This window comes from Amblyomma maculatum, chromosome 1, assembly GCF_055883805.1.
Source record: "Amblyomma maculatum isolate TAMU_Amacu chromosome 1, ASM5588380v1, whole genome shotgun sequence".
NCBI classification, from domain to species: domain Eukaryota; kingdom Metazoa; phylum Arthropoda; class Arachnida; order Ixodida; family Ixodidae; genus Amblyomma; species Amblyomma maculatum.
In genome coordinates, this window is record NC_139344.1 from 1,370,334 (window position 1) to 1,393,670 (window position 23,337).

General features: G+C 42.3%; 1 protein-coding gene across 1 annotated transcript in view; it reads right to left on the minus strand.

The window, feature by feature from the left end:
• Positions 1–23,337, minus strand: part of LOC146201468 (26S proteasome non-ATPase regulatory subunit 5) — a 39,091-nt gene that overhangs the window by 14,365 nt on the left and 1,389 nt on the right. Inside the window, exons 2-4 of the mRNA XM_084587588.1 lie at positions 20,172–20,316; positions 12,505–12,747; positions 3,913–4,165 (exon numbers count right to left, since the gene is read on the minus strand). Of these exons, the coding sequence (XP_084443714.1) occupies positions 3,913–4,165; positions 12,505–12,747; positions 20,172–20,316 (641 nt within the window). The remainder of the gene's footprint in view (positions 1–3,912; positions 4,166–12,504; positions 12,748–20,171; positions 20,317–23,337) is intronic.

Genomic DNA, 23,337 nt, shown 5'->3' on the forward strand with positions numbered 1-23,337 from the left:
GTCGGCGGTTTTGACTGGCAGCCGCGACTAAGTGGGAAAAACGCATTTATCCCCCTATTAAAACCCCACACTGTCTGGCGGGGGAGACCTATATTTCTTTTTGGTACATCACTTTTGCACTTTTGATGACGCCCCATTGCCATCATGTTGCCGCTCATTGTTTCCAGCGTGAGCCAACATAAAAATGGACACACGTATAAAAAAAATTCTTGTCGAAGAAATTTTCTACGGTGTTTCTAAAGAAACCATTATGGAATAGACCACAAAGACACCAAGCTTCCACTGCGGCAAAAAAACGCCTAAAATCTAGCCTTTTGTCTCTTCAACCACAAGGCTGATGACACTTGGAGGAGAAGCCAGCTTTGTGAGGGCCTTGAAGCTGTGAAGTGAAGAATAAGATCTTATTATTCTTCACTTCACAGCAGAAGAAAAAAAATTATATATAGATATGTAAAGCTGGCTACGAAAGTGGAAAGAGGCAGTGCAGTTTACCAAAAAAATAAAGGAAAATACAAGTGCATCTACAAGTAGAGAAGGGATAAAATGTGAGCATTCACAGCACTGGGCAGCACAAAGCAGCAGTGACATGGGGAGGCGCAATGGCACAGTGTGTACAGTTTTGACACGCTTCACAGTGTCGCACGTGCTTTTTAACTACTATCTCTCTTATATGACACTAAGAACATGGAAGACAACGCCATGTTAACAAAAAGCTTTGGATTTGACTTGGAAATAGGCTTGCATTGTTTTGGTATTCACACTGTACTTTTGCTGAAGGAGCACATACTTTCACAAGATTTAAACGAAATCAAAAACCTTCTGACATAAAATGTAATAACTGAAAAAAAAAAATGAATAAAAAGGTAATAGAAGAATGGAAGGTATCTCTGAATGTTACTTTTATAAACTAACAAGATACATCTAACAAGAATGTACCTTCAGGACGATGCCACCACCAATAACTGATACAGTCGATCTCAGATAATATCGAACTCCAAGGGGATCGCGAAACAGTTCAATGTATCTATAATTTGATATATAAAGCATGAAAACAGGTAAGCTTCTTTGTAACTCAGAAATGTCCATATGGTGTACCCACTTTAACGGTGCGCTTCCTATGGCTGCACGTCCTGTCGGCATACTGGCAGCCCACAAGTGCATCTTCTTGCAAGGTACACACACACATCGAGCATCACTTTGTGCCAGGCGTTGATAAGTAAGCCACACCTGTACATGCTACTTTAGGATCATAGGTACAAATCGGGGTGTCTTGCGCTGCGTGGCACCACAAGTGCCTTTGAGGTTGACATCAAAGCTGCAGCAGATGGTGCTTCGGGAAAAGCCATTGTTGATCGTAAGAGGTCCGATTTTGTTACCGGCACACTATAAACATAACAATTACTCAGTTAAAATATGGTACAGTTAAGCCTTCAATCGGCAAGGCTGGCTTCACCGCAGGACAACCTGTGCTTCAGCGTCTCGTTGAAAACCATCATGCCAGACTGAAGGCCGTTTTCATTTGGACTTCATGTTCACCTCGTCCAGTGGTTTTACAACGTTAACGCTACCAACAGGTGGCCAAAGTTGCACAGCCGTTCCCGCACGCGAAAATGACTGTGTGGCATCATGAAAAAAAAGCGCTCCTTGCAAGGGCACAGCGCGCAGTTCGATACATCAAATGTTCTGGGGAGTTCGATATAGGCGAACACCACTCCTATATTTTTGCACGAGGTTTTTATATTCTGAGAGTTTGATATAAGCACTAATTCGATATATCCAGGATCGACTGCACAGTAAAGATTTTTACAGGTTTGAGTGATTTTACCATAGCAGAGTTCTACAATATACACTTCTTTTAGCTGTACATTCTTTGTTCTGTTTTGCAGTATTGCTTGAAATGGGAAGACCTCGGTTATTTTTGCGTTATAATAATACTTTCATGAGGTCTCAAACTTTCCTCTCAAGTTATATTCATGGTTACAACCAAGATATGTACATCCAAACCAATGCAGCAACTGGCTAAAACTGGCGAACTGAAAATTTTACAACACAGTGAATGCTGCACCTTTGGAGTATTAATAACTGTGAAGACATGCATAATATAGCCGCTTCCCATCTGCAAAAATAATGCACAATGAAATTCTAGAAAAAAAAAAAAAGCACAACAGCTCAAAGAAATTTAAGCACAGAACAAAATTAGCCAACTGATGCATATACCTAGTTCACAATTAGTAACCACAGCATAAACTTGAGCACCACTGAAATCAATTTTTTTTTTAGACAACAAGTTTGACTTAGCACTACATGACATAAGGCAAGTCATAATCACCACCATGAATACCCAAGAAAAAGTCTGCTATGTTAGTTCCCATGACAATGTGCAAATGTTTCACAAATGCATACCCAGCTATCAGCTCTTAATGAAGTGATAAGCCATTCTGCTAATTTTATTCTGCATTTAAAGTACCAAACAAAACAACAAGGACTGGTTCCAAGATACTGATAGCATTCTTAAACTCCTTGTTATTCTGCTTGGCTTCACCTTCACTCGACTACCCTAAGCATTCAAGATTGTGGAGCTGCGCAAGTTACAATGAGTTTGCAAACCCATATCCGCTGCATATCACCTGCACATCTTTTCTTAAAGCCTTAGTGAAAGTTTGGAAGAAATCATGAAGGGGTAGAAAACTCCAGCGCAAATTGCAGTTCAGACAGTCAGGCATTCAATTAAGAACTAACTGCATGAGGCAACATGCCGTGCGACGCTGTCGTACGACGGGCTGAGGGCCACCATAGCATTGCCGTTCGTCGCTGTCGCTCAGTTTCTGGGTTTTTAGAAAACTTCGCGTGTCGCCCAGAACTGACTCGCGAGGCAGCCAATCGCAGAAGGCTCAGGAGTGCTCAACTTCTGCTTTGGCTTTTTTTTTTTTTTGCTTTTGCGTGTGAAGTTTGTGTTCCTAGTCCAGTTTGGGCGAAGAGCCTGGTGCCTGCACGTGCTCACTTCGTCTGATCCGTGTATATATGAAAACATCGAGACAATTCAGTAAAAGCTTGGAAAGGTAGTAAAAAAGAAAGGCTAGTGTGGCTAGATGTTGTTAATTTTCGAAAAGAGCAGCAGAAAGTCGCTGCATGCAATGCAAGTCGGCATTGCAGTGTAGTAGCGCACCGCTTCGCTGTGACCCTTTAAAATGCGATGCGTTACAGGAAATTTCATCAGTTCTATAGTACTTCATGCTGTTTAGTGTTAGAAATGGGATATAACGTAATTGCACTCCCCTTGACCGAATGACGAGGCGGTGGTAACAGAGCAACGCTGAAAACTTGCCTCTGTCGCTGAGCCCCGTTGCTCCGTGCGGTATGCACCAGTGACGACAGGCGTTGGCGGCGGCGGCGCGCGACGGCTCGCTAGGGCTGTCGCCTCGTGCGGTTACCACTTCAATGAACTCCGTGGTTATAATTTTCAAGCATGAGTTACTGCATTTTGAACACGGATGGAGTGAGAGCAAACAAGCATGCCAGCCATGCATTACGCCACCACAAGTTGCCCTTAGCTCTCAACTTAGCGAGGACGGAGACGAAAAGTTTATATGGAGCGAAACGAAGTTCAGGACGTTGCTAGCCACGATTATTTAATTTTGACACAACAAAAAATGCTTGTTTCACGTATGACGACCTACTTTTCGAGAGTGGAAATAACCAGTGTGAAAAGGCAAAATAGTTATGAAAGTGTTGCGCATTATATGTGAAATGGAGCGTCCATTAGGAATAACCATCCATATCGATAGAAATGTTTGCATCTGTTACTGGACATCCGCAGCATTCCTTGCAACAAAATACCCACCCTGTAAAACAAAGTAGGAGCTAAGCTGACAAGCGACAAAAAATAAAAAAACAAGTTGAGAAAGTACCAACCTGGGCCAAGAAAGTTGCCAAGGGGGTCAGAGCTAATGTTGAGAGCCTTCTGGCGGAGTTTGGATATGATGCCAGTGCGCTCAAGGTAATCCAGACCATGGCTACAAGACACGAGTTCAGTAAGCACTTCTAAAGCATTCAGCTGAACCAAAACGTCATTCTTGTCCATTTCCTTCAGGAGTCTCTCCATGTGGCCGCTCTCTGAAAGTCGTTCGAGGTTTTCAGGAGAAGCCTTGGCCACATCCACAAAGACCTGCATTAAGCATATGACTTAGCTGCGTAGACACTGCCACGCTTGAGAAGCACTGATATTAGATAGTAACGCTTTCTCAGTGCTTGGCACATACTGCTGGCAGTGAATTAAAAGCCCTATCCCTTAGCCAGCAGAATGTCACGCTTCCTAAGTGTGTAATACGTTCTATAGCCCAAATACGATATTAACTTCACAGTTATGACGCTTATATTCCATTTTGCATACTTGCAATCAGATTACATGAACACTTAAAAACAAAGCTATTAATAAACATAAACCCCAAAATATGAAGCCTGTTCATGACATAAAACTTTGTGCGTCATGGGCAATGGATTGAATACCACATGGTCAAAAGGGCATAATCAGGTTTGTCACGAATAAGCGCAGCAATGCTTAAGGAATATTGACCATTAAAGACATGCCCCAGAAAGCAGCTATCACAGTTCTTGCAACATATAACTCAGCTGTATCAAGATGAACAAGATGTGTATGCTCAACTGAAGCACAATATTTCAAATAGAAATGATAGTTTGACAGCTTGGACAAAGTTAACATGACAAAGCACCCTACATAGGCTAGAGGGGGAAATGTGAGCATCAGAGCTCCAGAAAGGCAAAGCCAATTGAGAAGGGGTGCAATGGCACTGCTGTCAGCAACTTTCGCCAAATATTTCCATTTTGGCAAAGGTGCAGTGCACAAACTTGAAGTAGGGTCTTCCGACTCAAGTGAAAAAAAAAAAAAAAAAAAAAGTTTCACTTCAAAGCACCTTCGTAATGGCATTTAAAAACAAAGGACTGTATTGACATATTTAAAAAGCAATTTTTGCTCAGCACCATCTCGGAATGCAACCTAAAAGGCAAAACGCTTATGGTACAATGAAAATGGTACGGCTTGTGTAAACGTGCCTAAATATATATATATATATACATATATATTAAAGGATTCAAGTAACAATGCGGTTCGAACTGCTATGCTACACATTCAAAAGATAAAGAGCAACCATACAGCACCACAGAAGCAACAGTGACAAGCTCTGCTAATTGTCCTCTTGCCCAATTTCGGAAATATTCTATTTTCTGCTAGGTGACATCTGAATTCCTACTCTATAGCCTTGCCGGTCTGGATATATGCGCCATTGCACGCTGACTTGCATCTGCACTACTGAAACCTCGCTCTTTTATGCGACACTAGGATGATTTCTTTCAGTGCCTAATCAGAAGAAATTACCAATCCAGTCTTAGTGAATTTATTATGGGCAAACAACCTATATTGCAATAAGTGAACTTTGTAGTGTTGACCGTACCTCTGTGCACATTCAAAAACAACACAGCATAACGAATAGCAAGAACTCATGCAAGCTGGGTATTTATTTGAATGGCAAATGTGCAGATTATTCTAACTTTCAAGCTAATTTGGGAAGCCTTTATACAGGTCTTGTTTCATCTGTTCATTATCATCATCCTCAGCCTGACTATACCCACTGCAGGGCGAAGGCCTCTCCCGTATTCCTCCAATTAACCCGGTCCTGTGCTAGCGGCCTCCACTTGACCCCTGCGAACTTCTTAACCATCTTCTTCATCTGTTCATAATTTTAAACAAATGCCAGTAGTGTGACTGGCATAACAAATATTTTAGAGAAGTGGCGTAGCAGTTTTTGAAGCACACGCTCACCGACTAAATAAAATTTTTTCCTCCCCCACTGCTTCTTTTACCACATTCTCGCATTTAACGAGAGCAATACATTCTCCAATGCCAGATAAATGAAATGTCAATCTGACCTTATCAGAAAAAAAGATAGTTTATCTGAGCATCAAATATTTGCCAAATATGAGCGAATAACAGTCGTTTTAGCTTGAAAGAAAACAAAATTTTTATTTTGCAAGCTAGCTATTGTCAAAAAATACAGGCAAAAGAATGTCGCAAATTAATTGTGCGCAACATATCATTTCGCACACATCTTACTGATTTTCTAAGAAACAATGTGGTGTGCACAGTAAATTTGTAATTCATTAATAAACCGGTGAATAATGCAGGTCAGGTAGGGCAAGCATGCGGTCAAAGTCCATATGCAACCCAGCCAAGAACGCCGTACCCGTGAAAAGCGCGAACACACCAAGGCACAGTCGGGAAGCATACAGTGGAAGAGGGTGTGTGGTCCGTCTGCGGCAGACTATGAACCGAAGTATAGATGCCTGGCGCGTGGTCTTCGTTGCATCAAGCCGGTCGCCTTCGAGCCAGCCCCGCGTCGACAACCATCTTTTGACATGTTTTTGACTGTCCGTGCAACGTTTCCTTTTCTTGTAAAATCTTACTGCATGTCATAGGTATTACCCTTTAACTGTTTGACTAATTGGTTGGATTCACTTTTATGTTCCTACTCCTTGTCGCATTCTTTGCTTGCATAACCTTACTGTTGATTTTTTTATTTTTGCCTTGTGTTGCCCTCGAAAGTAATTACATTTTTTGTGCATTATCCGCACTCCATGAATTCCGTTTTGTTCACCAACGCACTGACACATGTGAACCCCACACGGGCTGACCGGCCTTAACATGCTGACTCTGAAGTCGGGGTGCTAGCTTAAAGCGGCCCCTGTGCCTCCACGGTTTGCTCATGGCAGCCGTTGGTTAAGCAGTTTGTGAGAGCAGGTTATCTGTGGAACTGCATGGGTATTTAGTATGGGCGAGGGATGGCAGGTGAGAGTATTGTCCAAGTGTGGGTTTAGGAAGCCTGTATGAATTTGCAGCAAATTTACAGCAGCACTCAGCATTGCACTGCAACCGATCAGCTTGATATTGGATTTACTAACTTGAAATACCTTTCAGTTTCACTCAATGCATGGTCCAGACTGATGGCCCTTCACCACCAGCAGATGTTGGTCGGCTTTGTTGTACGAGCGGAATTCAGTTCTAGTTTAAATTTCAAATCCCCTCTGCTGCCATGAAACACACTGATGCCGCATCCACATGTGCAAAAATGCAAGTATATTCGCCCTTTCACAATGTCACAAATGATGGAAATTTAAAAGTATAAGACCGCAGTAACTTCAGCAAATATCTCTTCTTGGGTTTTGACAATGCCATGACTTCAGGCACACAACAATCCTAACTTAACACTGTGCATCCACACAGGCAAGCCCAGCTAACCCGAAACATACACATAAGCAGTTGCAAATGCAAACAAGAAATGCAGCCAGACATAGTTACTCTGTATATGGCCTGATTAGGCTTGGACAGGCTGCTTAGCCAATGATGCTGGTGGCACTAGTGAAGCAGTTGATGGTGACGCTGGCAATACCAGCGCAGCTGCAGGCTTCACAGTGCTGGTTTCACAAAAACCATTTTTGTGTGGGCAGAGGCCCTTGTTCAGGAGATATAGGTTAATGGTCACAGAATTGGAAAGTTATGTCAAAAATTGGCAGTTTCCCACATGGATCAGGAGGGTTGGCAGGTACTATACGACAGGCTGATTGCGCGCACATAGTGCATTAAAAATTGACTTTCACAGCCACGTCCCTAACAATGTGCTAAAAATGCAATAAAATTGGTGGGAATCTAAGAAGGGGAGAAAGGGAGGGGTCTATAATGTACACTGACCTCCATTCTCTTTAGTCTAAAAAGTGAAAATGCATTGTGTAAATCACATTTGCAATCTTTTACCCAGCTCACACAAAAACTGCTCATAAAGGTTCCCCTGCATCAAATTAACTAAAAGAATATCATAAGAAATACGCTTCACTGTGGGCAAATGCCAGCCTATTATTTGCTGCCCATTTTTCTGTAAATATGACAAAAAACCAGCTCACAAATATACATTTGAATAGCCATACTGCATACAAACCACCATAGTGTAAGAAATATAGTGACCTGTAAGACAGGCCGAAAAAGTCTACTATTTTCTAGGCACCATGAGATGACCCTTCCCTCGATGACACTGTTTCATGGATAATTTGAAAACATTTGATTTATCGTTTATGGTTTGATTTTGGGGTTTAACATCCCAGAGCAACTAAGGTTATGAAAGGTGCCATAGTACAGGGAAATATTGACCACCTGGGGCTCTTTAACGGGCAGAGACATCGCACAGACCACAGGCATCTTATTTTTCACTGCCATCAAAGAGCAGCTGCGGCAGCCGGGATTCAATACAAATTCTTGGGTTCAGCAGTCAAGCATCCTAACCACAGCACCATCGTAGTGGGGCTTGAAAATTTTACAGGTAAGCAATGATGCTTTGATAGCAAAGCAGTATAGTGGCCTTTATGGAGTTTTCCTTATTTTTTGCTCATGAAAATTGACCGCATGTGAAATGTAAATGGTGTTGCAGATTGGCATAGGAATCTGCAATAAGAACGAGAAGGAAAACAAGGTTTGTGAGGGGCGGCCGCGAGAGAGACGGAGCATCATGTTGGCATATTGAGAATCTAGGGGACAGCCGGGGATTAAACGAATTCAGAGGCGGTCTGCTGTCTGCCCTGCTTCTTCATTTTTTTGGTGCCGAAACCCAGGAGGGAAATGAGCACCTCCATCGATCCTTCCTGGAGATTGAAAGAGGAATGAAAACGACCCTCCAGGAAGATACCAGGAGCTCCGCCATCGAACCCAACGGACAGAGAGAAGAGGGCTTCAGCGATACGCCATGGACCACATCATGAGAAAGCGTGTGATTCAACGAGACTTTCAGTCCTGGCTCTGCTATGAGGCAAGTAATCTACTAAAATTGACGGAATGGACTATTCTTGGCCTAAAGCTTATTCACGCCAAACTAAAAAGCTGCAACGATGGTCTGTGCGCTCTGAATGAGAAAATGCATGCTTTTAAAGTTGAAGTTTGTGCAGAAGACGTCACAGCTGTACAGGAGTACGAGGAGATTGCCAGACGAACGATGATGCTCCTCAGCCGGCCCATCGAGGGCCTTCAGGCGCCTACTCCCGTTGCCGACAGCCACCATTTTACGGAGCCAGCAGATGAGCTCCCTGCAGCAGCTACGTCTACGAACGCAGCTTTACCGGAAATTTTCACAGAACCAACTTTCGACTTAACAACCACTGATTCTGCCATTGAGCTTAAAGGGAGGTAAGTCGTAAGTGCCACCGTTTTCACACCGATGCCCGATTTCCATTTATTCGAGTCAACCTCAAAGGCATCTACAGAGGAAGCACAGTACAATGAGGCACTGCAGAAATTCATTGATAAGAGTGATTTTAAGTGGCCCCAGTGCGATGTCAGCCTTCAGAGGAGCGGCTACCATGCAGTGGGAAACACCTTTGGGCCAGGCATACAGCTAAACCGGGTTATAACGAAACTGTAAAATGTCCGCGACTTTTCGTTACATCCAGGTTTTCTCTATATGCAGTTTTTGCGTGAATACCGAAAAGGAGAATGTAGAACGAAAACCAGATTATGAATTGATGTAAGGGAAACCACCCTGAAAGTGTTTACAGTAAATCAGAATTATTCGAAGTCATGGAAGCGGTGAAATGTTCCACAATCGATCTAGCCTCCACCTCCTCTGCGGCTCGCGCGACACGTCTACGAAGGAGCGGGGAAAGGAGGTGGAGAAGGAATCAGTCTAGGGGAGAGCGCGCGCGTTGGCATCGCTGCCATCGCGCGCGCGCTCGCTCACCACCGTTGCCCCAGGAAACAAACTCCACCTCGCGTCGCCAATGCGCTCCGCCGTTCCTGCCCGCGAGCAACAGCGTGGCAGCGATGGATGCGCGCTGCTCGCCCCGCGTCTTTTTTCTGTTATTTTTGCCGCTTTCAAGTATGAACTGTCATGTTCCGACAGCAAAAGCAGCGGAGACTGCTGCATCTGCCATGCAGGTGCAGTGTTGGTGCTGGAACACGAAGCTCTGGATCAACTGCGGTCGCTCGTTGCTAAGTAGGCATTCCTCTCACTCCAGTTCGTGTTTTATAGTCCTGAATTTTGCGGAGTTGTGCCAAATTTCCAGTGACTCAACACTAGCTAAGAAAGAGGCAGTCGGCGCCGCGAGTTTGTTATATCAAGTTGAACCGCGCTGACGTGTTCGTTACATGGAGTTTTCAAATACATGCACTTCAATGGGGGCAGCGTTGGGGAATTGAAAACTTCGTAATATCGAGGAATTCTCTACATGGAGGTTGTTACATAGAGGTTTAACTGTATTGCAATCACAAACCTACCCAGGCGGGACTCTCCAACAGCAAAGCATTGAGCCAGTTACACGCATTGAACGGCGGGCAGACGCTTCTGTCCTGCGTACAAACGAGATTGTTTTCGGACTACCATCGGAAGAAGACTTTGAAAAAGTGCAACATCTTGATCCTGTACCTGATGACATCCCCTTGGAGCGAGAATCCAAAAGAATCCAGAAGCAAATAAGAGAGAAAGACAGAAGTGCATTCAATGAATCTGTGCAAGAGAAAGAGAGCGAACAGCAGAGAGCCTACCTTGAAGAACGCAGAAGTCAAACTTCTGAAAATAATGAGCGGAAGAAAGACTCCTCAACAATGATTCTAGCTGGCACGCCAACTTCTGTAGAGCTTGCAAAAGAGGCCGAGGTGGCAAACGAAAATCTTGTCTCCAGTGTTATTGCACAAACAAAAGAATGAGGCCGGGCAATGCCACAAGCACTTATGCAGTGCGCAAGGAAGAGGAAGAAAGGCAACGAATCATCGAACAGCCTGGTAAAGTGGCAGCAAGGGTTTCACAGGCAAGGAAAGAAAGCAAGGCCAGTGCACAGAAAAAGAACATGGTGAAAACCCCGAGCATTGTGCCAAAATGTTGTGCTGTGTTATGCTAGAGTGTGTGTATGAGTTTTGTCAGCGTTGACATCATAGATGTGCGTCTAGAACTTCGACCTGCGCTGTGAACTTCGACCTGCGCGTTGAGATCAAAAGTTTATGCACGGGAAAAAAATCTATGCCGATTCTGCTCATGCCGGGGAGCAGGGCTAAAACAAGCAGATGCCATCCAAGTAGCTCGAAGTGAACTTTTTTCGCCAAAGTACCACATTTCCTGCAAGTAGAACAAGTGATTTCACTGCCGATACCTGGAGAGGTGGTGCTCTGGTCGTCACCCAGCAGAACTGGAACCTGGAGATATCGTGCAACATTGATCAGGGTTTCATGGCTACGATGAGGCGCAAGCATATCAGCGATGATATCGAACTGTTAGTACAACTATCAGGTGGACCACGATGCGAAACCGACGGACGAGAGCAATCAACAATGTATCGTGGTCACTCAGGGCCGAAGAATCAGTTCGGAAGTTCGACAGTGTATGGGCTGCGACGTGCGATTCGGACCTGTGCTGTAACGCCCTATGGATCCATCTTGTTCTGTACAGTTGGTGTTCTGTTGTGGAAGCTGGAAGCCGGCCTTCATGGAGTATATCATGTCATCACTGACTTCATCATGGTGGTTATCAGAGACCATTGATGTGACACTGTTCCAGCTTCGAGCCATCTAACCTCAGGGCGCGGAGCGTGTTGCAGTTTCGCATAGGAATCTGTAATAAGAACGAAGAGAAGGAAAACGAGGTTTGTGAGAAGTGCGTGCGAGAGAGACGGAGCGCCATGTTGGCATATTGAGAATCTAGGAGACAGCCACTTTGCATCCCAGTCTTTTGCCTAGACTGAGGAAAAAAAAAAAAAAAAAGAAGCTTACCATATGTGTATGGAGTAGTTGTGCAGAACAGTGAGTGACGGGGGTCAAAAGCCAAGAAACTGTCACACTGTAATAGTAACCCATTTCTATGGCAATGTGATAGTTTGTGTGTTTTTGTTTCTGCCAGCAAAGCTCCTTTGTGCATTTCATTCCAGCCTGATAGTGCACAGGTCCAGTATCATGTTTTACTGTTGGCTAGCTTTATCCTCGCAGTTTTCTTTTGCTGTGACCAGAACCTGCCAAATCTGGCAGGCACAAAAGGAACACAGTACCAAGCAGTCAAGGTGGGCGTAGATAATATGGTACAAATATGTGCACTAGAAGTTTGCACGCACAGCGAGTGCTCAGTTCCAGGCATCTCCCCATGCAATCATCTCACTGCAGATGTGCACAGCTCAGCTAAGCCAATGCAACCCCACCCCTTCACTCACCCACCCCCAAACCACCATACCCACAGCAACAATGTAAAACCCTAGTTCACATAAATATATGCACGGTTGTACATACAGTTCCTCATCTTGTTTCTTGTTTACTCTTGTAATCACAATCAAAATGAAATGTCCTTCATACCTTAACACATAATATTTCTGTTCAGGGCATGCTTTAACGGACTGAATGCATTATGTCATGCCTGCAAACATCTTATGCAACATTCCTAAGACAACTCGCACATCAGATAGCCCATATGCACGTACCTCAAACACTCGAAACCGGCACACATCACCGTGGTCCATGACACTATCAAGAACATGTGCCACAGGAGGATGCAGCATGGCACTTAGCACTTCTTTTTCGCGTATCATCTGCTTCAGCAGAATGGCACTCTGCTTGGATGACCAGAGGTCTTCGCCACCAAGAAGCCGCAAAATTGACTCGAGGATGCGGTGGTCACGAGCAAGGTGGCACAATGTTGCATTGTCCCTTGAACAACGGATCAGCTGCATAGAACAAAACACAAAACATTGAAATAGCAAAGCAAATGTCACTACAGCCTAATCACACGTCAAACAGGATATAATGCATTCTACACAAAGATGCCTGTTGAGAGCACTACACTTTAGAATTTTCTCACAATAACAAAATATGAGTGATGCGGCTGATTGTGGATAGGATAAAAACGAATCAATGCATACAATGTAGCTACAAAAACCATACCGTTTCAATTAATTTGTTCGTACTCCAAGTACCTGCCACAAAATGGTTAAACTGGAGGTAAGTTTGGTCTAATGTCAGACTTATGCACTTAAAAATAATTGGGACCACTACGGACATGTCGTTCAACAACTGTTCATCTTTTTGGTCCAGGTGAGAGAAAGATATGGGAGTAGTGATCATAGCAGCAATAGGTTTCTATTGGTGCTGCATGCACATGGCATCTGCGCTCTGCACTTATGGATAACTGGTGTTTGAATAGCCTTGCATCAGCTTTGTGTGACTTGTTGCTACTAACCGGTGATGTAGAAACAAACCCGTGGCCTATGATGAAGGACAGTCTCGCAGAAATAAGAAGTTTAGGGACTGACATAGAAGAAATTAAGAATGAAAATAAGGCAAAAAAACGAACCTCGGACTGCCTTCCAAGCAAAACTTGACACACTGGTCCAACAACAAAATAGAATGACCACACTTGAGAGCCACTTCCAGCAGCTGGAATGTAGTTTGAAACAAGCTTTGGAAAAATATTGATCAGCTAAAGAATAGAAGCAGGTGGTCCGATCTGACTGTGTGATCTTAGATGAGCCTGAAAATGAAACTCCGGAAAGTTTGGAGGAAGAAACTAGGAAATTGCTAAAGGACACTCTTGGAGTAACGATCTCAGGATTTGAGCAAATTCATTGAGAAAAAAAGGAGAAACGAAAAGCGACCGATCCTATTTGAACTACTCGATCCCCAAGAGAAGGTTAAAATACTGAGTAACTGCTCAAAGCTTAAGGATTCAGATCTAAACATAGCCATTGGCAATGATTTTCCATGAGAGTTCGGACTATAAAGAAAAAACTTTGGGAGAGCTGCAAAGTCATCAGATACAGGGCGACAAAGTTACTATATGACAAAATCAAGATTAATAACCAGCTGTTCATGTGGGATGAGGCAGAGGGTATGATGGTGCCTGCGTCAAAATAGAAGGAACTTCCCAATGACTTCAAATGACCCCGATAAGACCTTACATGCAGTGAAAATTAATGCAAGAAGCCTTATTAATAAAACTGCTGAAATGGAAGCATTCCTTCCAGACCATTCTCCAGATATTGTTGCCATCATCAAAAGCTGGCTTTCCCCTCCCTAATAAATTATCTTTCCTCTTGGCTACATTGTCCTCCGCAAGGATAGGTGTTATCGAGGAGGGGGCGTTGCAATCTTGGTCAAGGATGATTTGCAGACACCAATGCCAGATATTCCTGGTGCAGAAGCCCTTTGGAGCAAACCAATGATAGACTAACTCACATACTATATGGGTGCTGTGTATTTGCCTCCAAACGCCGAAACGCACTCGCTTGAATCCTTGGCTGACTGCATGCATCATCACCTTCACGAGCCGAAGCGTGTTATCTTGACAGAAGATTTCAATCTTCCAAACATTTCATGGGAAACATATAAAACTGGACTTTAAATGGAACAAGTGCCAATGCGCTTCCAAACAGTGCCTTTCATTTTTCCTTGAAAAAGATCATACAAGAGCCCACACGTATCACTCTTAGTGGCAGCAGTTTACTTGATATTTGTAAGCGACAGTACACCCACCAACAATCTTTCATAAGAAATAGCTGATGGCATATCCGATCATAAAGCAACAATATGTCCCAACCCGTTGCGAACACCATCACAAATTACAAAAATGAAAGTTCAAATTCTTGACTAGGATAAATCCGATGATGTGTTGATTCTAGACTGCCTGGATCGATCCTACTCAGAATTCCATTCTAGCTTCGTTGGCCCTTCAGTTTCTGCAGATAATTTATGGACATTTAGTGCCATTGTAAAGCATTGTGTGATGGCTAACATCCTAACAAAAAATAAAAATATACAAAGAACAAATCCGTGGATTTCACGGGAAACTATCCACACAAAGTGCAAAATTTCACAGATAAGAAAACTTAAACACAGACTTCCTCTGCCTAGTTACACTACCAAAAACTGCTTTCTAGCACACAAGCAAAGATACTTGAATGCTACTTTAGAGAACTTCATAAAAAAGGCGTAGCACAAATTCTGGCATTATTTGAACTAGGGAGGCAAATAAATTTAACGATTATTTCAAGTCAGCGTTCGCTATAGACAATGATGATATGTCTACTACTTGCCCAAGAGCACAAAGTAGCAGTCACGAGCTTGTTGGTACTACCTTCTCTGAAGTAGGTATGCTATCCTTGTTATTAAACATAGATGTAAAAAAATGTAATGGACAAGATAAAATAACAAATGCTTTTTTCAGAAGATACGCTGAGTGGATGTCCAAGTATTTACAACTCATTTATAAAAAAAAAATCATGCAAGCGCCTAAGGAATGGAAAGTTGCTGAGGTCATCCCTGTTTTTAAATCCGGACACATTACAATGCCATCTAACTACCATCCCTATTTTTTAACTGCCTAACCATGGAACAGATCATTATGAAACATACTAACCTTTCTTGAAAATAATCTGCTTCACAAAAATCAGCATGGTATCAGAAGGGGGCTCTCCACAGTGACTCAGTCAAGAGAAACCATCCATGACCTCATGGCAACTATTGATAAGCGTGGACAAGTATATATAATTTTCCTAGATTTCTCAGAGGCATTTGACCGGGTGACCCACTACAAACTTCAACTCTTTTTCTTCTGTTTATTAGTGATATGTTTAATAACACTGTAATGCTGCTATCAGAATGTTTGCAGACGACTGCATCATTTACAAGACAATCAATAAGAGTGAGGACCAAACTGAACTTGCAAATGCTCTTGCACAGATTGCAGCATGGTGTCAAACATGGAAAATGACAAGACCTTGAAAATACTGTTTGCATGACTGCAACCAGCAAAAAGAACCGCTCATCTTCTCTTATAAAATATTACACGTCGAATTAAGTAGGGTAACTGAATACAAATATCATGGCATAATTTTGGCTTGCAACTTGAAATAGGATAAATATGCCAATAGTACATTACACCTAAGGCCAACTTAGTGCTCTGTTCACTTCACAGAAGTGCTTACAGCCGTCAACAAAAAGTAGCATGAAGTTCTTCAATGCTAGTAACAAATGTGTCACTATTAGGTTTTCGAAAACCTATTAGTACCAAGAAATTCATTTTTGAGAAGTAAGTATTTGGCTCTTTTTTTTTTTTTAATTTGGCAGACTTTTTCTGGTCTTAATTGCTTTGCCTTTTCAGCAAATATTATTTCCTAGTAAAGATTTTCACTCTTCTTTGGCAAACTATATGTGACCCTGTGCGTTCAAAAGGACAGAGTTTATCTTGACCTTTTTCTATAAAGAGTAGCTCAGTAATTAGGATGAAAAAATAACAAAGGAGCAAAAAGTAACAAGAATAGAATGATCAAGTCAAGTAGAAGTGAAAGTTTAAAACTTGGTAGTCATGTTTTGGTTGCTGCCACAATGTTTTTGTAATTTTGACTTTTTATGTTTATTTTATATTTTTTTTATTTACCACTATCACTAATCATCATAATTATTTTATTATTACAATCATCATCATGACCACTTATTTTTTTACAAATGCTACTAATGCCTTTTAGTAATTGATTCACAGGAAAGGAAAGGTGCACTATCTGTCACACTTTCTCTGTGGATGGCATGGCTAGTCTGACCTTTTATATATATTTAAAAATTTTATATATTGTTACCTGATGACTGGAATGAAGGGATCTGCAATTGGTTTTGCTGCCAAAAATTTTTGCCGGCCACAGGGAATTAATAATGACAAAGAGGTGGAGAGCCGCACTTATCTTCGCTGTTTTGGACAACTTTGGTTACGAATTACACAAAATATAACAAAGTTAGGTAGCTGAAAATTATCTGAGTAAATATGTGCATGTTTTTATTTGTATTCAGTTAATTTTCACTTTTCTGAGTAGTGCAGATGTTTTTATAAAATTTCTCAAAATCGGCCTGGGAAACAAAATTTTATCTACCTTGCAGGCCTTTATCTAAAAAAAGATTTAAGGTATAACAGCAATAATTCCACACCATGTTCTCAGCATACTTATCTATCAAACTGCTAAACCTCATATTTATATAATGTTTCAATACAGAGATATGATCACGCTAATTTTTAAAAAAAACTGCGAACAATGAAAATTTATGAGGGCAATTAAAAATAAACATCTTTGATATTTTTTTAAATTTGTCCACCTATTCTCCACTAATTCAGCTTTCAAAATATTTAAAAACATATTGCATAATACTGATGCACTAGTAGTTATGGCCAGTCCAATAAAACCCTTATGCAAGAATTGGAAATTGTTGCAGATCCGACTTTTTGCCTGCTGAGTATAAAATGGAAGCAGGATTGGATTTCAGGTTCTTAAAAGGTGCCCAGCAGTACAGAAAAGCTGTCGACGCTAATTCTGAAACAATTTGGTCACCGGAGTGGCCATAAAAGCGGGGGTATTCGCACCCTAGACATTCGTTTTAAGAGGCGGTGCAGACAGTGCTCATTTTCGCGTCCTTGGACGGGACCCACAGAGTTTGAAACAGTAGCACCTCTTGGGTAGCTGTTCAATACATGTGCACTGAAGCTTCGCTATTCTATCCACCTTTTGTTCGCACCGCAACCCGATGCTGATAATATGGGGGAAGGAGCTTCGCTATTCTATCTGCCCTTTGTTCGCACTGCAGGAAAGAAGCGAGATCAGAGCACTGTCGTTAAGCCCCTGCCGCATGAGAAACTGCTGCACCAGATGCTGCATGAAAGTGGCGCTCTAGTGGCAAAGCAAGGTAGCAAGGTATTGAATGTAAAAAATCAATGAAAAAAACAGCAAAACTATTGGTAACCGGATGCTAGCGCCTATCTCAGATGACGGCAGCCAGATGAACTGGGTCTTCTGCAGCACCCTCGATCTACTGTTCACACTTCATGCCAGCACGCATAGCAGGGATTGCATGGAAGAAACTGCGTGTGCAGGAATGAAAGCAATGTACGCTGTAGAGTCATTCGAATAAACAATTACAGCCCAGAAACACTGTTTTAATGGGGCAGTTCTCCACACCCTTTACATTTTCCCATTTCACTAAAAATTATTTGGAATACGTTGCTTGCCGATTGAACTTTGTCTTTTTGTGTAATCTGTGTAATCGGTGAAGGTGAATGATGAAAAACATCTGTGCGCTGACTAATGCCACAACGCATCAGGAACTCCATGCGTACATATTAGTGCAACAAAACTATGCAGCATGTTTCTGAAGTAGAGGAGAACAGATGGACAAAGTTTAAAAAAACATCAAAAATGATTTTTTTCTTTAACTGACATCAAAAATTTTCATTGTTCGCTGTTTTCTTGAAATAAATGTAATCGTATCTCTGCACTAAAATGTTAAGTAGATATAAGCTTTAGCAGTTCGAAAGATAAGTATGCTGAGAACATAGTGTGGAATTACTGCTGCTCTGCCATAAATCGTTTTTGAGATAAAAGTCAGCAAAGCAGGTAAAATTTCGTTTCCTGGGCTGATAGAGAAATTTTATACATCTACACTACCAAGAAAAGCGAAAATTAACTGAATACACATAAAAACATGCACATATTTTGTCAGACAATTTTCAGCTACCTAACTAATATATTCTGTGTAATTCATAAGCAAAGTTGGCCAAAACAGCAAAGAAGGTAAGTGCGGCACTTCACCTTTTCGTCATTATTAATTCCCTATGCCTCGAAAAAAATTTTTCGAAGCAAAACCAATTGCAGATTTCTTCTTTCCAGTCATCAGGCAACAATATATACAATTTGGAAATAAATACAGAAGGTCGACCGACCATGCTTTGTTTGATCTTACATAGAAACACCCAATATAGGCATAATAATCTACTTTGCATTCTTCTAAGACTTTATTCAGTCATACTTTACCTTCCACAATGCCAAAATAATAAATATTAAAACGCCCCCGTAGCCAGTGGAATAACATTCTTAATGAACACAATTTAACGGGCTGAATTCATGGCTGAACTGGTTGCCCTTCAATTAAGATGAAAACCAAAAGGGGCATATTGCCAGGCGACTCAGGCTATGAGGGACACCATAATGGAGGGCTCCAGATCATTTCAACTGCATAGGGTCCTTTAATGACATCGCAAAGTATCCTGGTGCCATGCTCTCGCCTAAAATGAGATGAGGACACCGTGACCGGGGTCAAACGCTGGTACCCTGGCTTAATAGTTGAGCGCCTTAACCACTGAGCCACCCCAGAGGGGTAATGATTAAATAAGTCAATAAACCTTACACTTTTCTACATCGCGCCATTACTTATTTAATCCGTGTCGCTGCTACAATGCCCCAAGTGTACCTCACATTAAAATAGTGAACTAAAAGCGGGACATCGGCCCCATATGCATAGTCACTTCATCTGTCAGTTGTCCTGTTCACATTATGGCTTTCCGTACCAGTTAGCACGATGTTCCACTATGAAACACCAACAAGCCCCCACTGCTGTCTTGCCCAAGCTCAACCCAGGCCTGCAATATTATTAAGCCCAAGCGCAGCCCTGTAATTTCAGGCCCCATGAAACAGCTCATGTCCTGGCCCGGCCAGAGCCTGTACAGTGCTCTGGCTACTAGTCACACTGTGCAATGAGCTGCATTGTATACTTCACAATAAAGAGAGCATAAACAGATGTGTGTAAGGTCACAATACAATCTCTTTTTAATGGATATAAGCTTCGTGGTTGCTGAAGTCTCACATGATGACTTACTGATCTGTATCGAGTAGAAAATGGTTTTTGCAGGAATATGAGGTCGCTAGTAAAAGAATATACCTATACAAAGTCACCACACTAGTACATGGTTGACGCAAGCACATCCAGGTTACACGCAAGTGCCTGAGCAGGATAACAAGTTGCAGAAACGGCTCACCGAGGCTTGACTGTTTTTACACTTCCTTTTCCGTTGCCACAATCTAGAACAGGACATCAGCACCACCTCATCTGTGATGTTTACAAGTCTAGGCTAAAGATGCACTTGACAGTTGGCATTTTTTTTTTTTTTCTGCTAAACAAATGAGGAATGGTAGCTTTCAGTTCACAGTTCACACAGGAAACTTCATCAGGGGTCCAAATAGGGGGCAATAGCATCATCCAACTGAACCTTTCAAGAGGCAACGCACAAACAAAAAGGGCTACATGCACTACAGGTAGCAAATTTTCTTCGCATGCTTACCTGGCGTAAGATGACTGCCTTGAGTGTGGCATGGGAACTGCTAAGTGCGGCCACAAAATGCTGCTTATGGGCAGCAAGCAACGCTGATGGTGGAAATGCATCAAGCAGCTTCCCAAGCAGCTCGCTGAGTTCATTTAAAGTATCCCTGAAAAAGAGAATAGCATCACGTCTGCCAAAAAAGTAAAAACAATAACAGAAAGATGAGTGGCAGCATCGAATATATAAAGCAAACCTGAAAACAGTATGAGTGACCCTTAAACTCTGCCTTTAAGGGTATGACGCAATAATGTAGGCTGCCACCTGACATATAAAGACCCGCCTTAAGCAAGCCTTGCATGATCTAGAAGTAGCACGGTTGACTCAGCATGCTAGAGCACTGGAAGGGTTCATTTTTATTCCCCCTTCCCACCTCAAATGAATAATTCAAGTTGGCAGCTCCTCCACAAAGCTAACTGGCTTGTTTACATCTGAACGGTCCAGCCCCATTCAATCTAGCAGTGAAGCAGCCCCTCATGTTTCTGCCTGCAACCTCCGCTCTGCTTTTGGCCCACTGAATTAACATGTGCATTTCAGCCAGAAAGGCTGAACAATAGAGTCGGTTAAGTATCCAGAAATTTAGTACAGGATTAGAAAAAAAGGAAAAGAAAAAAAAAATCTAAGACGGGACACGTTTGGTTCGATTCATAAGGTTTAACGTCCCAAAGCAATATCAGCTATGGTGGACACTGCAGTGGAGGGCCGCAACTGGGATCGAACCAGCCTTCTCAGGTTCAGCAGTCGAGCGTCCTAACAAATAAGGCACCGTGGCAGGGTTAAGGCAGGATAAGAATGTATCTTGGGCACCTCAGGCAAATTTCTCAGAGGTTCCTAAGCTTCTTAGAGGTCATGGCAAGCATGGAGTGAAAAGAAAATCCGCAGACTGCAAAATGGAGATCGCAACGTTTAAATGCACCAACTTTGCAGTATGTGACAATCCGAAGCATTTAGCTCTTGACATCACAGATATCAAATACATCATTTTTTATTGCTACTTGAAAGATCTATAACCACTATTATAGCTTTGCCAACATGCTTTTGCTTGATGCACCATATTAGAGTAAAAACATTCAAAAGGGGTCCTCACTAAGTAAGACTGTTATGTCTGCAGAAGTGGAACTCGCATAACATAAGAACAAAATCACGAACATGTATCGGACATACACACGAGTTCATGTCAAATTTGTATTCATGGCTTGGTTCTAGTTTCAAGCTGACTTCACTTAGGCGAGAACCTTCCTGCATTCCACCCGCAATGTGGAAGTGACAGCGATGCTGTACACCCAAGCCCCACCGTCGTCCACACAAATGGCCCCTTTTAATCCAGTTTTCTTACATGGCCACTCAGCGTGTCAACGCCTCTCCCCCTCCCCTGCGCATGCACAGTCTATGTTAGCGAACGGATGAAGGCAGCCGTCAAGCACACAAACTGCCACTTTGCAGGCACAGTTGGCTCCTTGTGGAACTAGATGGTGGCTTCATTTCCCAAGTACTTGGTTTGTTTTCAACCAGTAGCAGATGAATTTTCACCACTATCCACAAGGCGGGCACACCATGTGAAAAAAAGGGGGAGACAGATTAGGTCTGAAGTTTACCAATAAAATATTGGCAGTAATTTAATGATAGCGAGGGCAGTAAGCATAACATATAGGAGGCTACGCTGGAAGCAGTGGATAAGTACAAGCACCTTAGGGTGTGAGTAAATAATGGATCTCAGTATCTAACTAACGATAGCAGGAATGCAGTGGTAATGAAAAATAGGGCAATGTGGCACAATAGATATAAAGGATTTGGAAAGCGGTAATGGTTTGCCAATGCGGTCCTGTGTACGAGATCAGAGGTCCGAGCACGGTTGCAAATTAGGCAGCACGGGGCAGGTAGTCTTACTTTGGGAGCCCATGGAAATACATCAAATCAGGGGTACAAGGTGACCTGGGATAGTATTCATTTGAGGGCAAGGAGGCTAGCAGCAGTTGAGCAGTGATTGAGAGAAATGGGAGAAAAGCAGTAGGCTAGGAAATTTTTCAGTTACTTGTGCATGAGAAATGTTGACATAAAACAGAGAAAGTGGACAAGAAAATTGGCAAGCCATCACCTGGAGGGCAGTAGTGGGATCAGTCAGGAATAACTGATTAAGAAAAAGGGAACAGAGGGGTCTGTAGAAAACAGGGATGCATACCAAATCAGCACTGAAAATAAACAGAAAATTCAAACAGGGCATAACCAAAGAAAATATCTATGATAATTCTGCAGCAGTTCATTGTGGTTCGCAGCTAGGACAGGTGTATTGTGAGCTAACACATGTACTGAGTCACGCTACCAAGAGACAGAACTATTATGCGATGCATGTGGAGAGGTGGAAATGGTAAAACACTTGATAATTTTCTGTAAATGGCTCTGCTCTATAGTTCAAGGCAAAAAGGCTGATTTGAACGAAGCACTGAGGTTTGAGGCTAGCGGAGGAAAAATATAATTTGAATGGGCAGAAATAACGAAATGGAGACTATCCGATTGGTGGCTAAAATCAAGGCAAGAGTAAACAAAAAATATATTACTATTCGAAGCTAGGCAGCTTATGCCGCCGCAACCCTATTTAAACAGTTCAGCCTTAACTATAAATCCATCTAACGTGGACTGCAACAACTGCCGTAATGTGAATCTCTTGCGGAAGAATACAACAACATTTTTGTTTATGGCATCCTACAATACCATTTATCAGGGTACAAGTCACTCATACAGCTTTCACAAAAAAAAAAAAAAAATGATATTCACAGGCATTTTTTTTTTTTTTACTTCAGGACTACACCTTTTTCAATACCATCAACATCTTCAAATCTTCTAACCTCAGTTGAGTAGTCCAACAGAGACTTCAAATACGTTTTAAAGGTTCACGTGCAATTTCTTCTCAACGGGAAGGTGCCCTTCATAACCAGATTTGGTGCTTTTATCTGACGGCAGTTTTCAGTTTCAGAATTTGTGTGACAGCAATTACGCTCTATACAGAAAAGGATATGGGAAATAACAGGTGGCTATAGAAGAGAAGACCAGCAGCCTCAAGGCGAATTCACAGGAGGCTGCACTCTGCATCAGCACTAAACTAAACTGAAGGCTTTCAAAAAGTTGTTGGTAT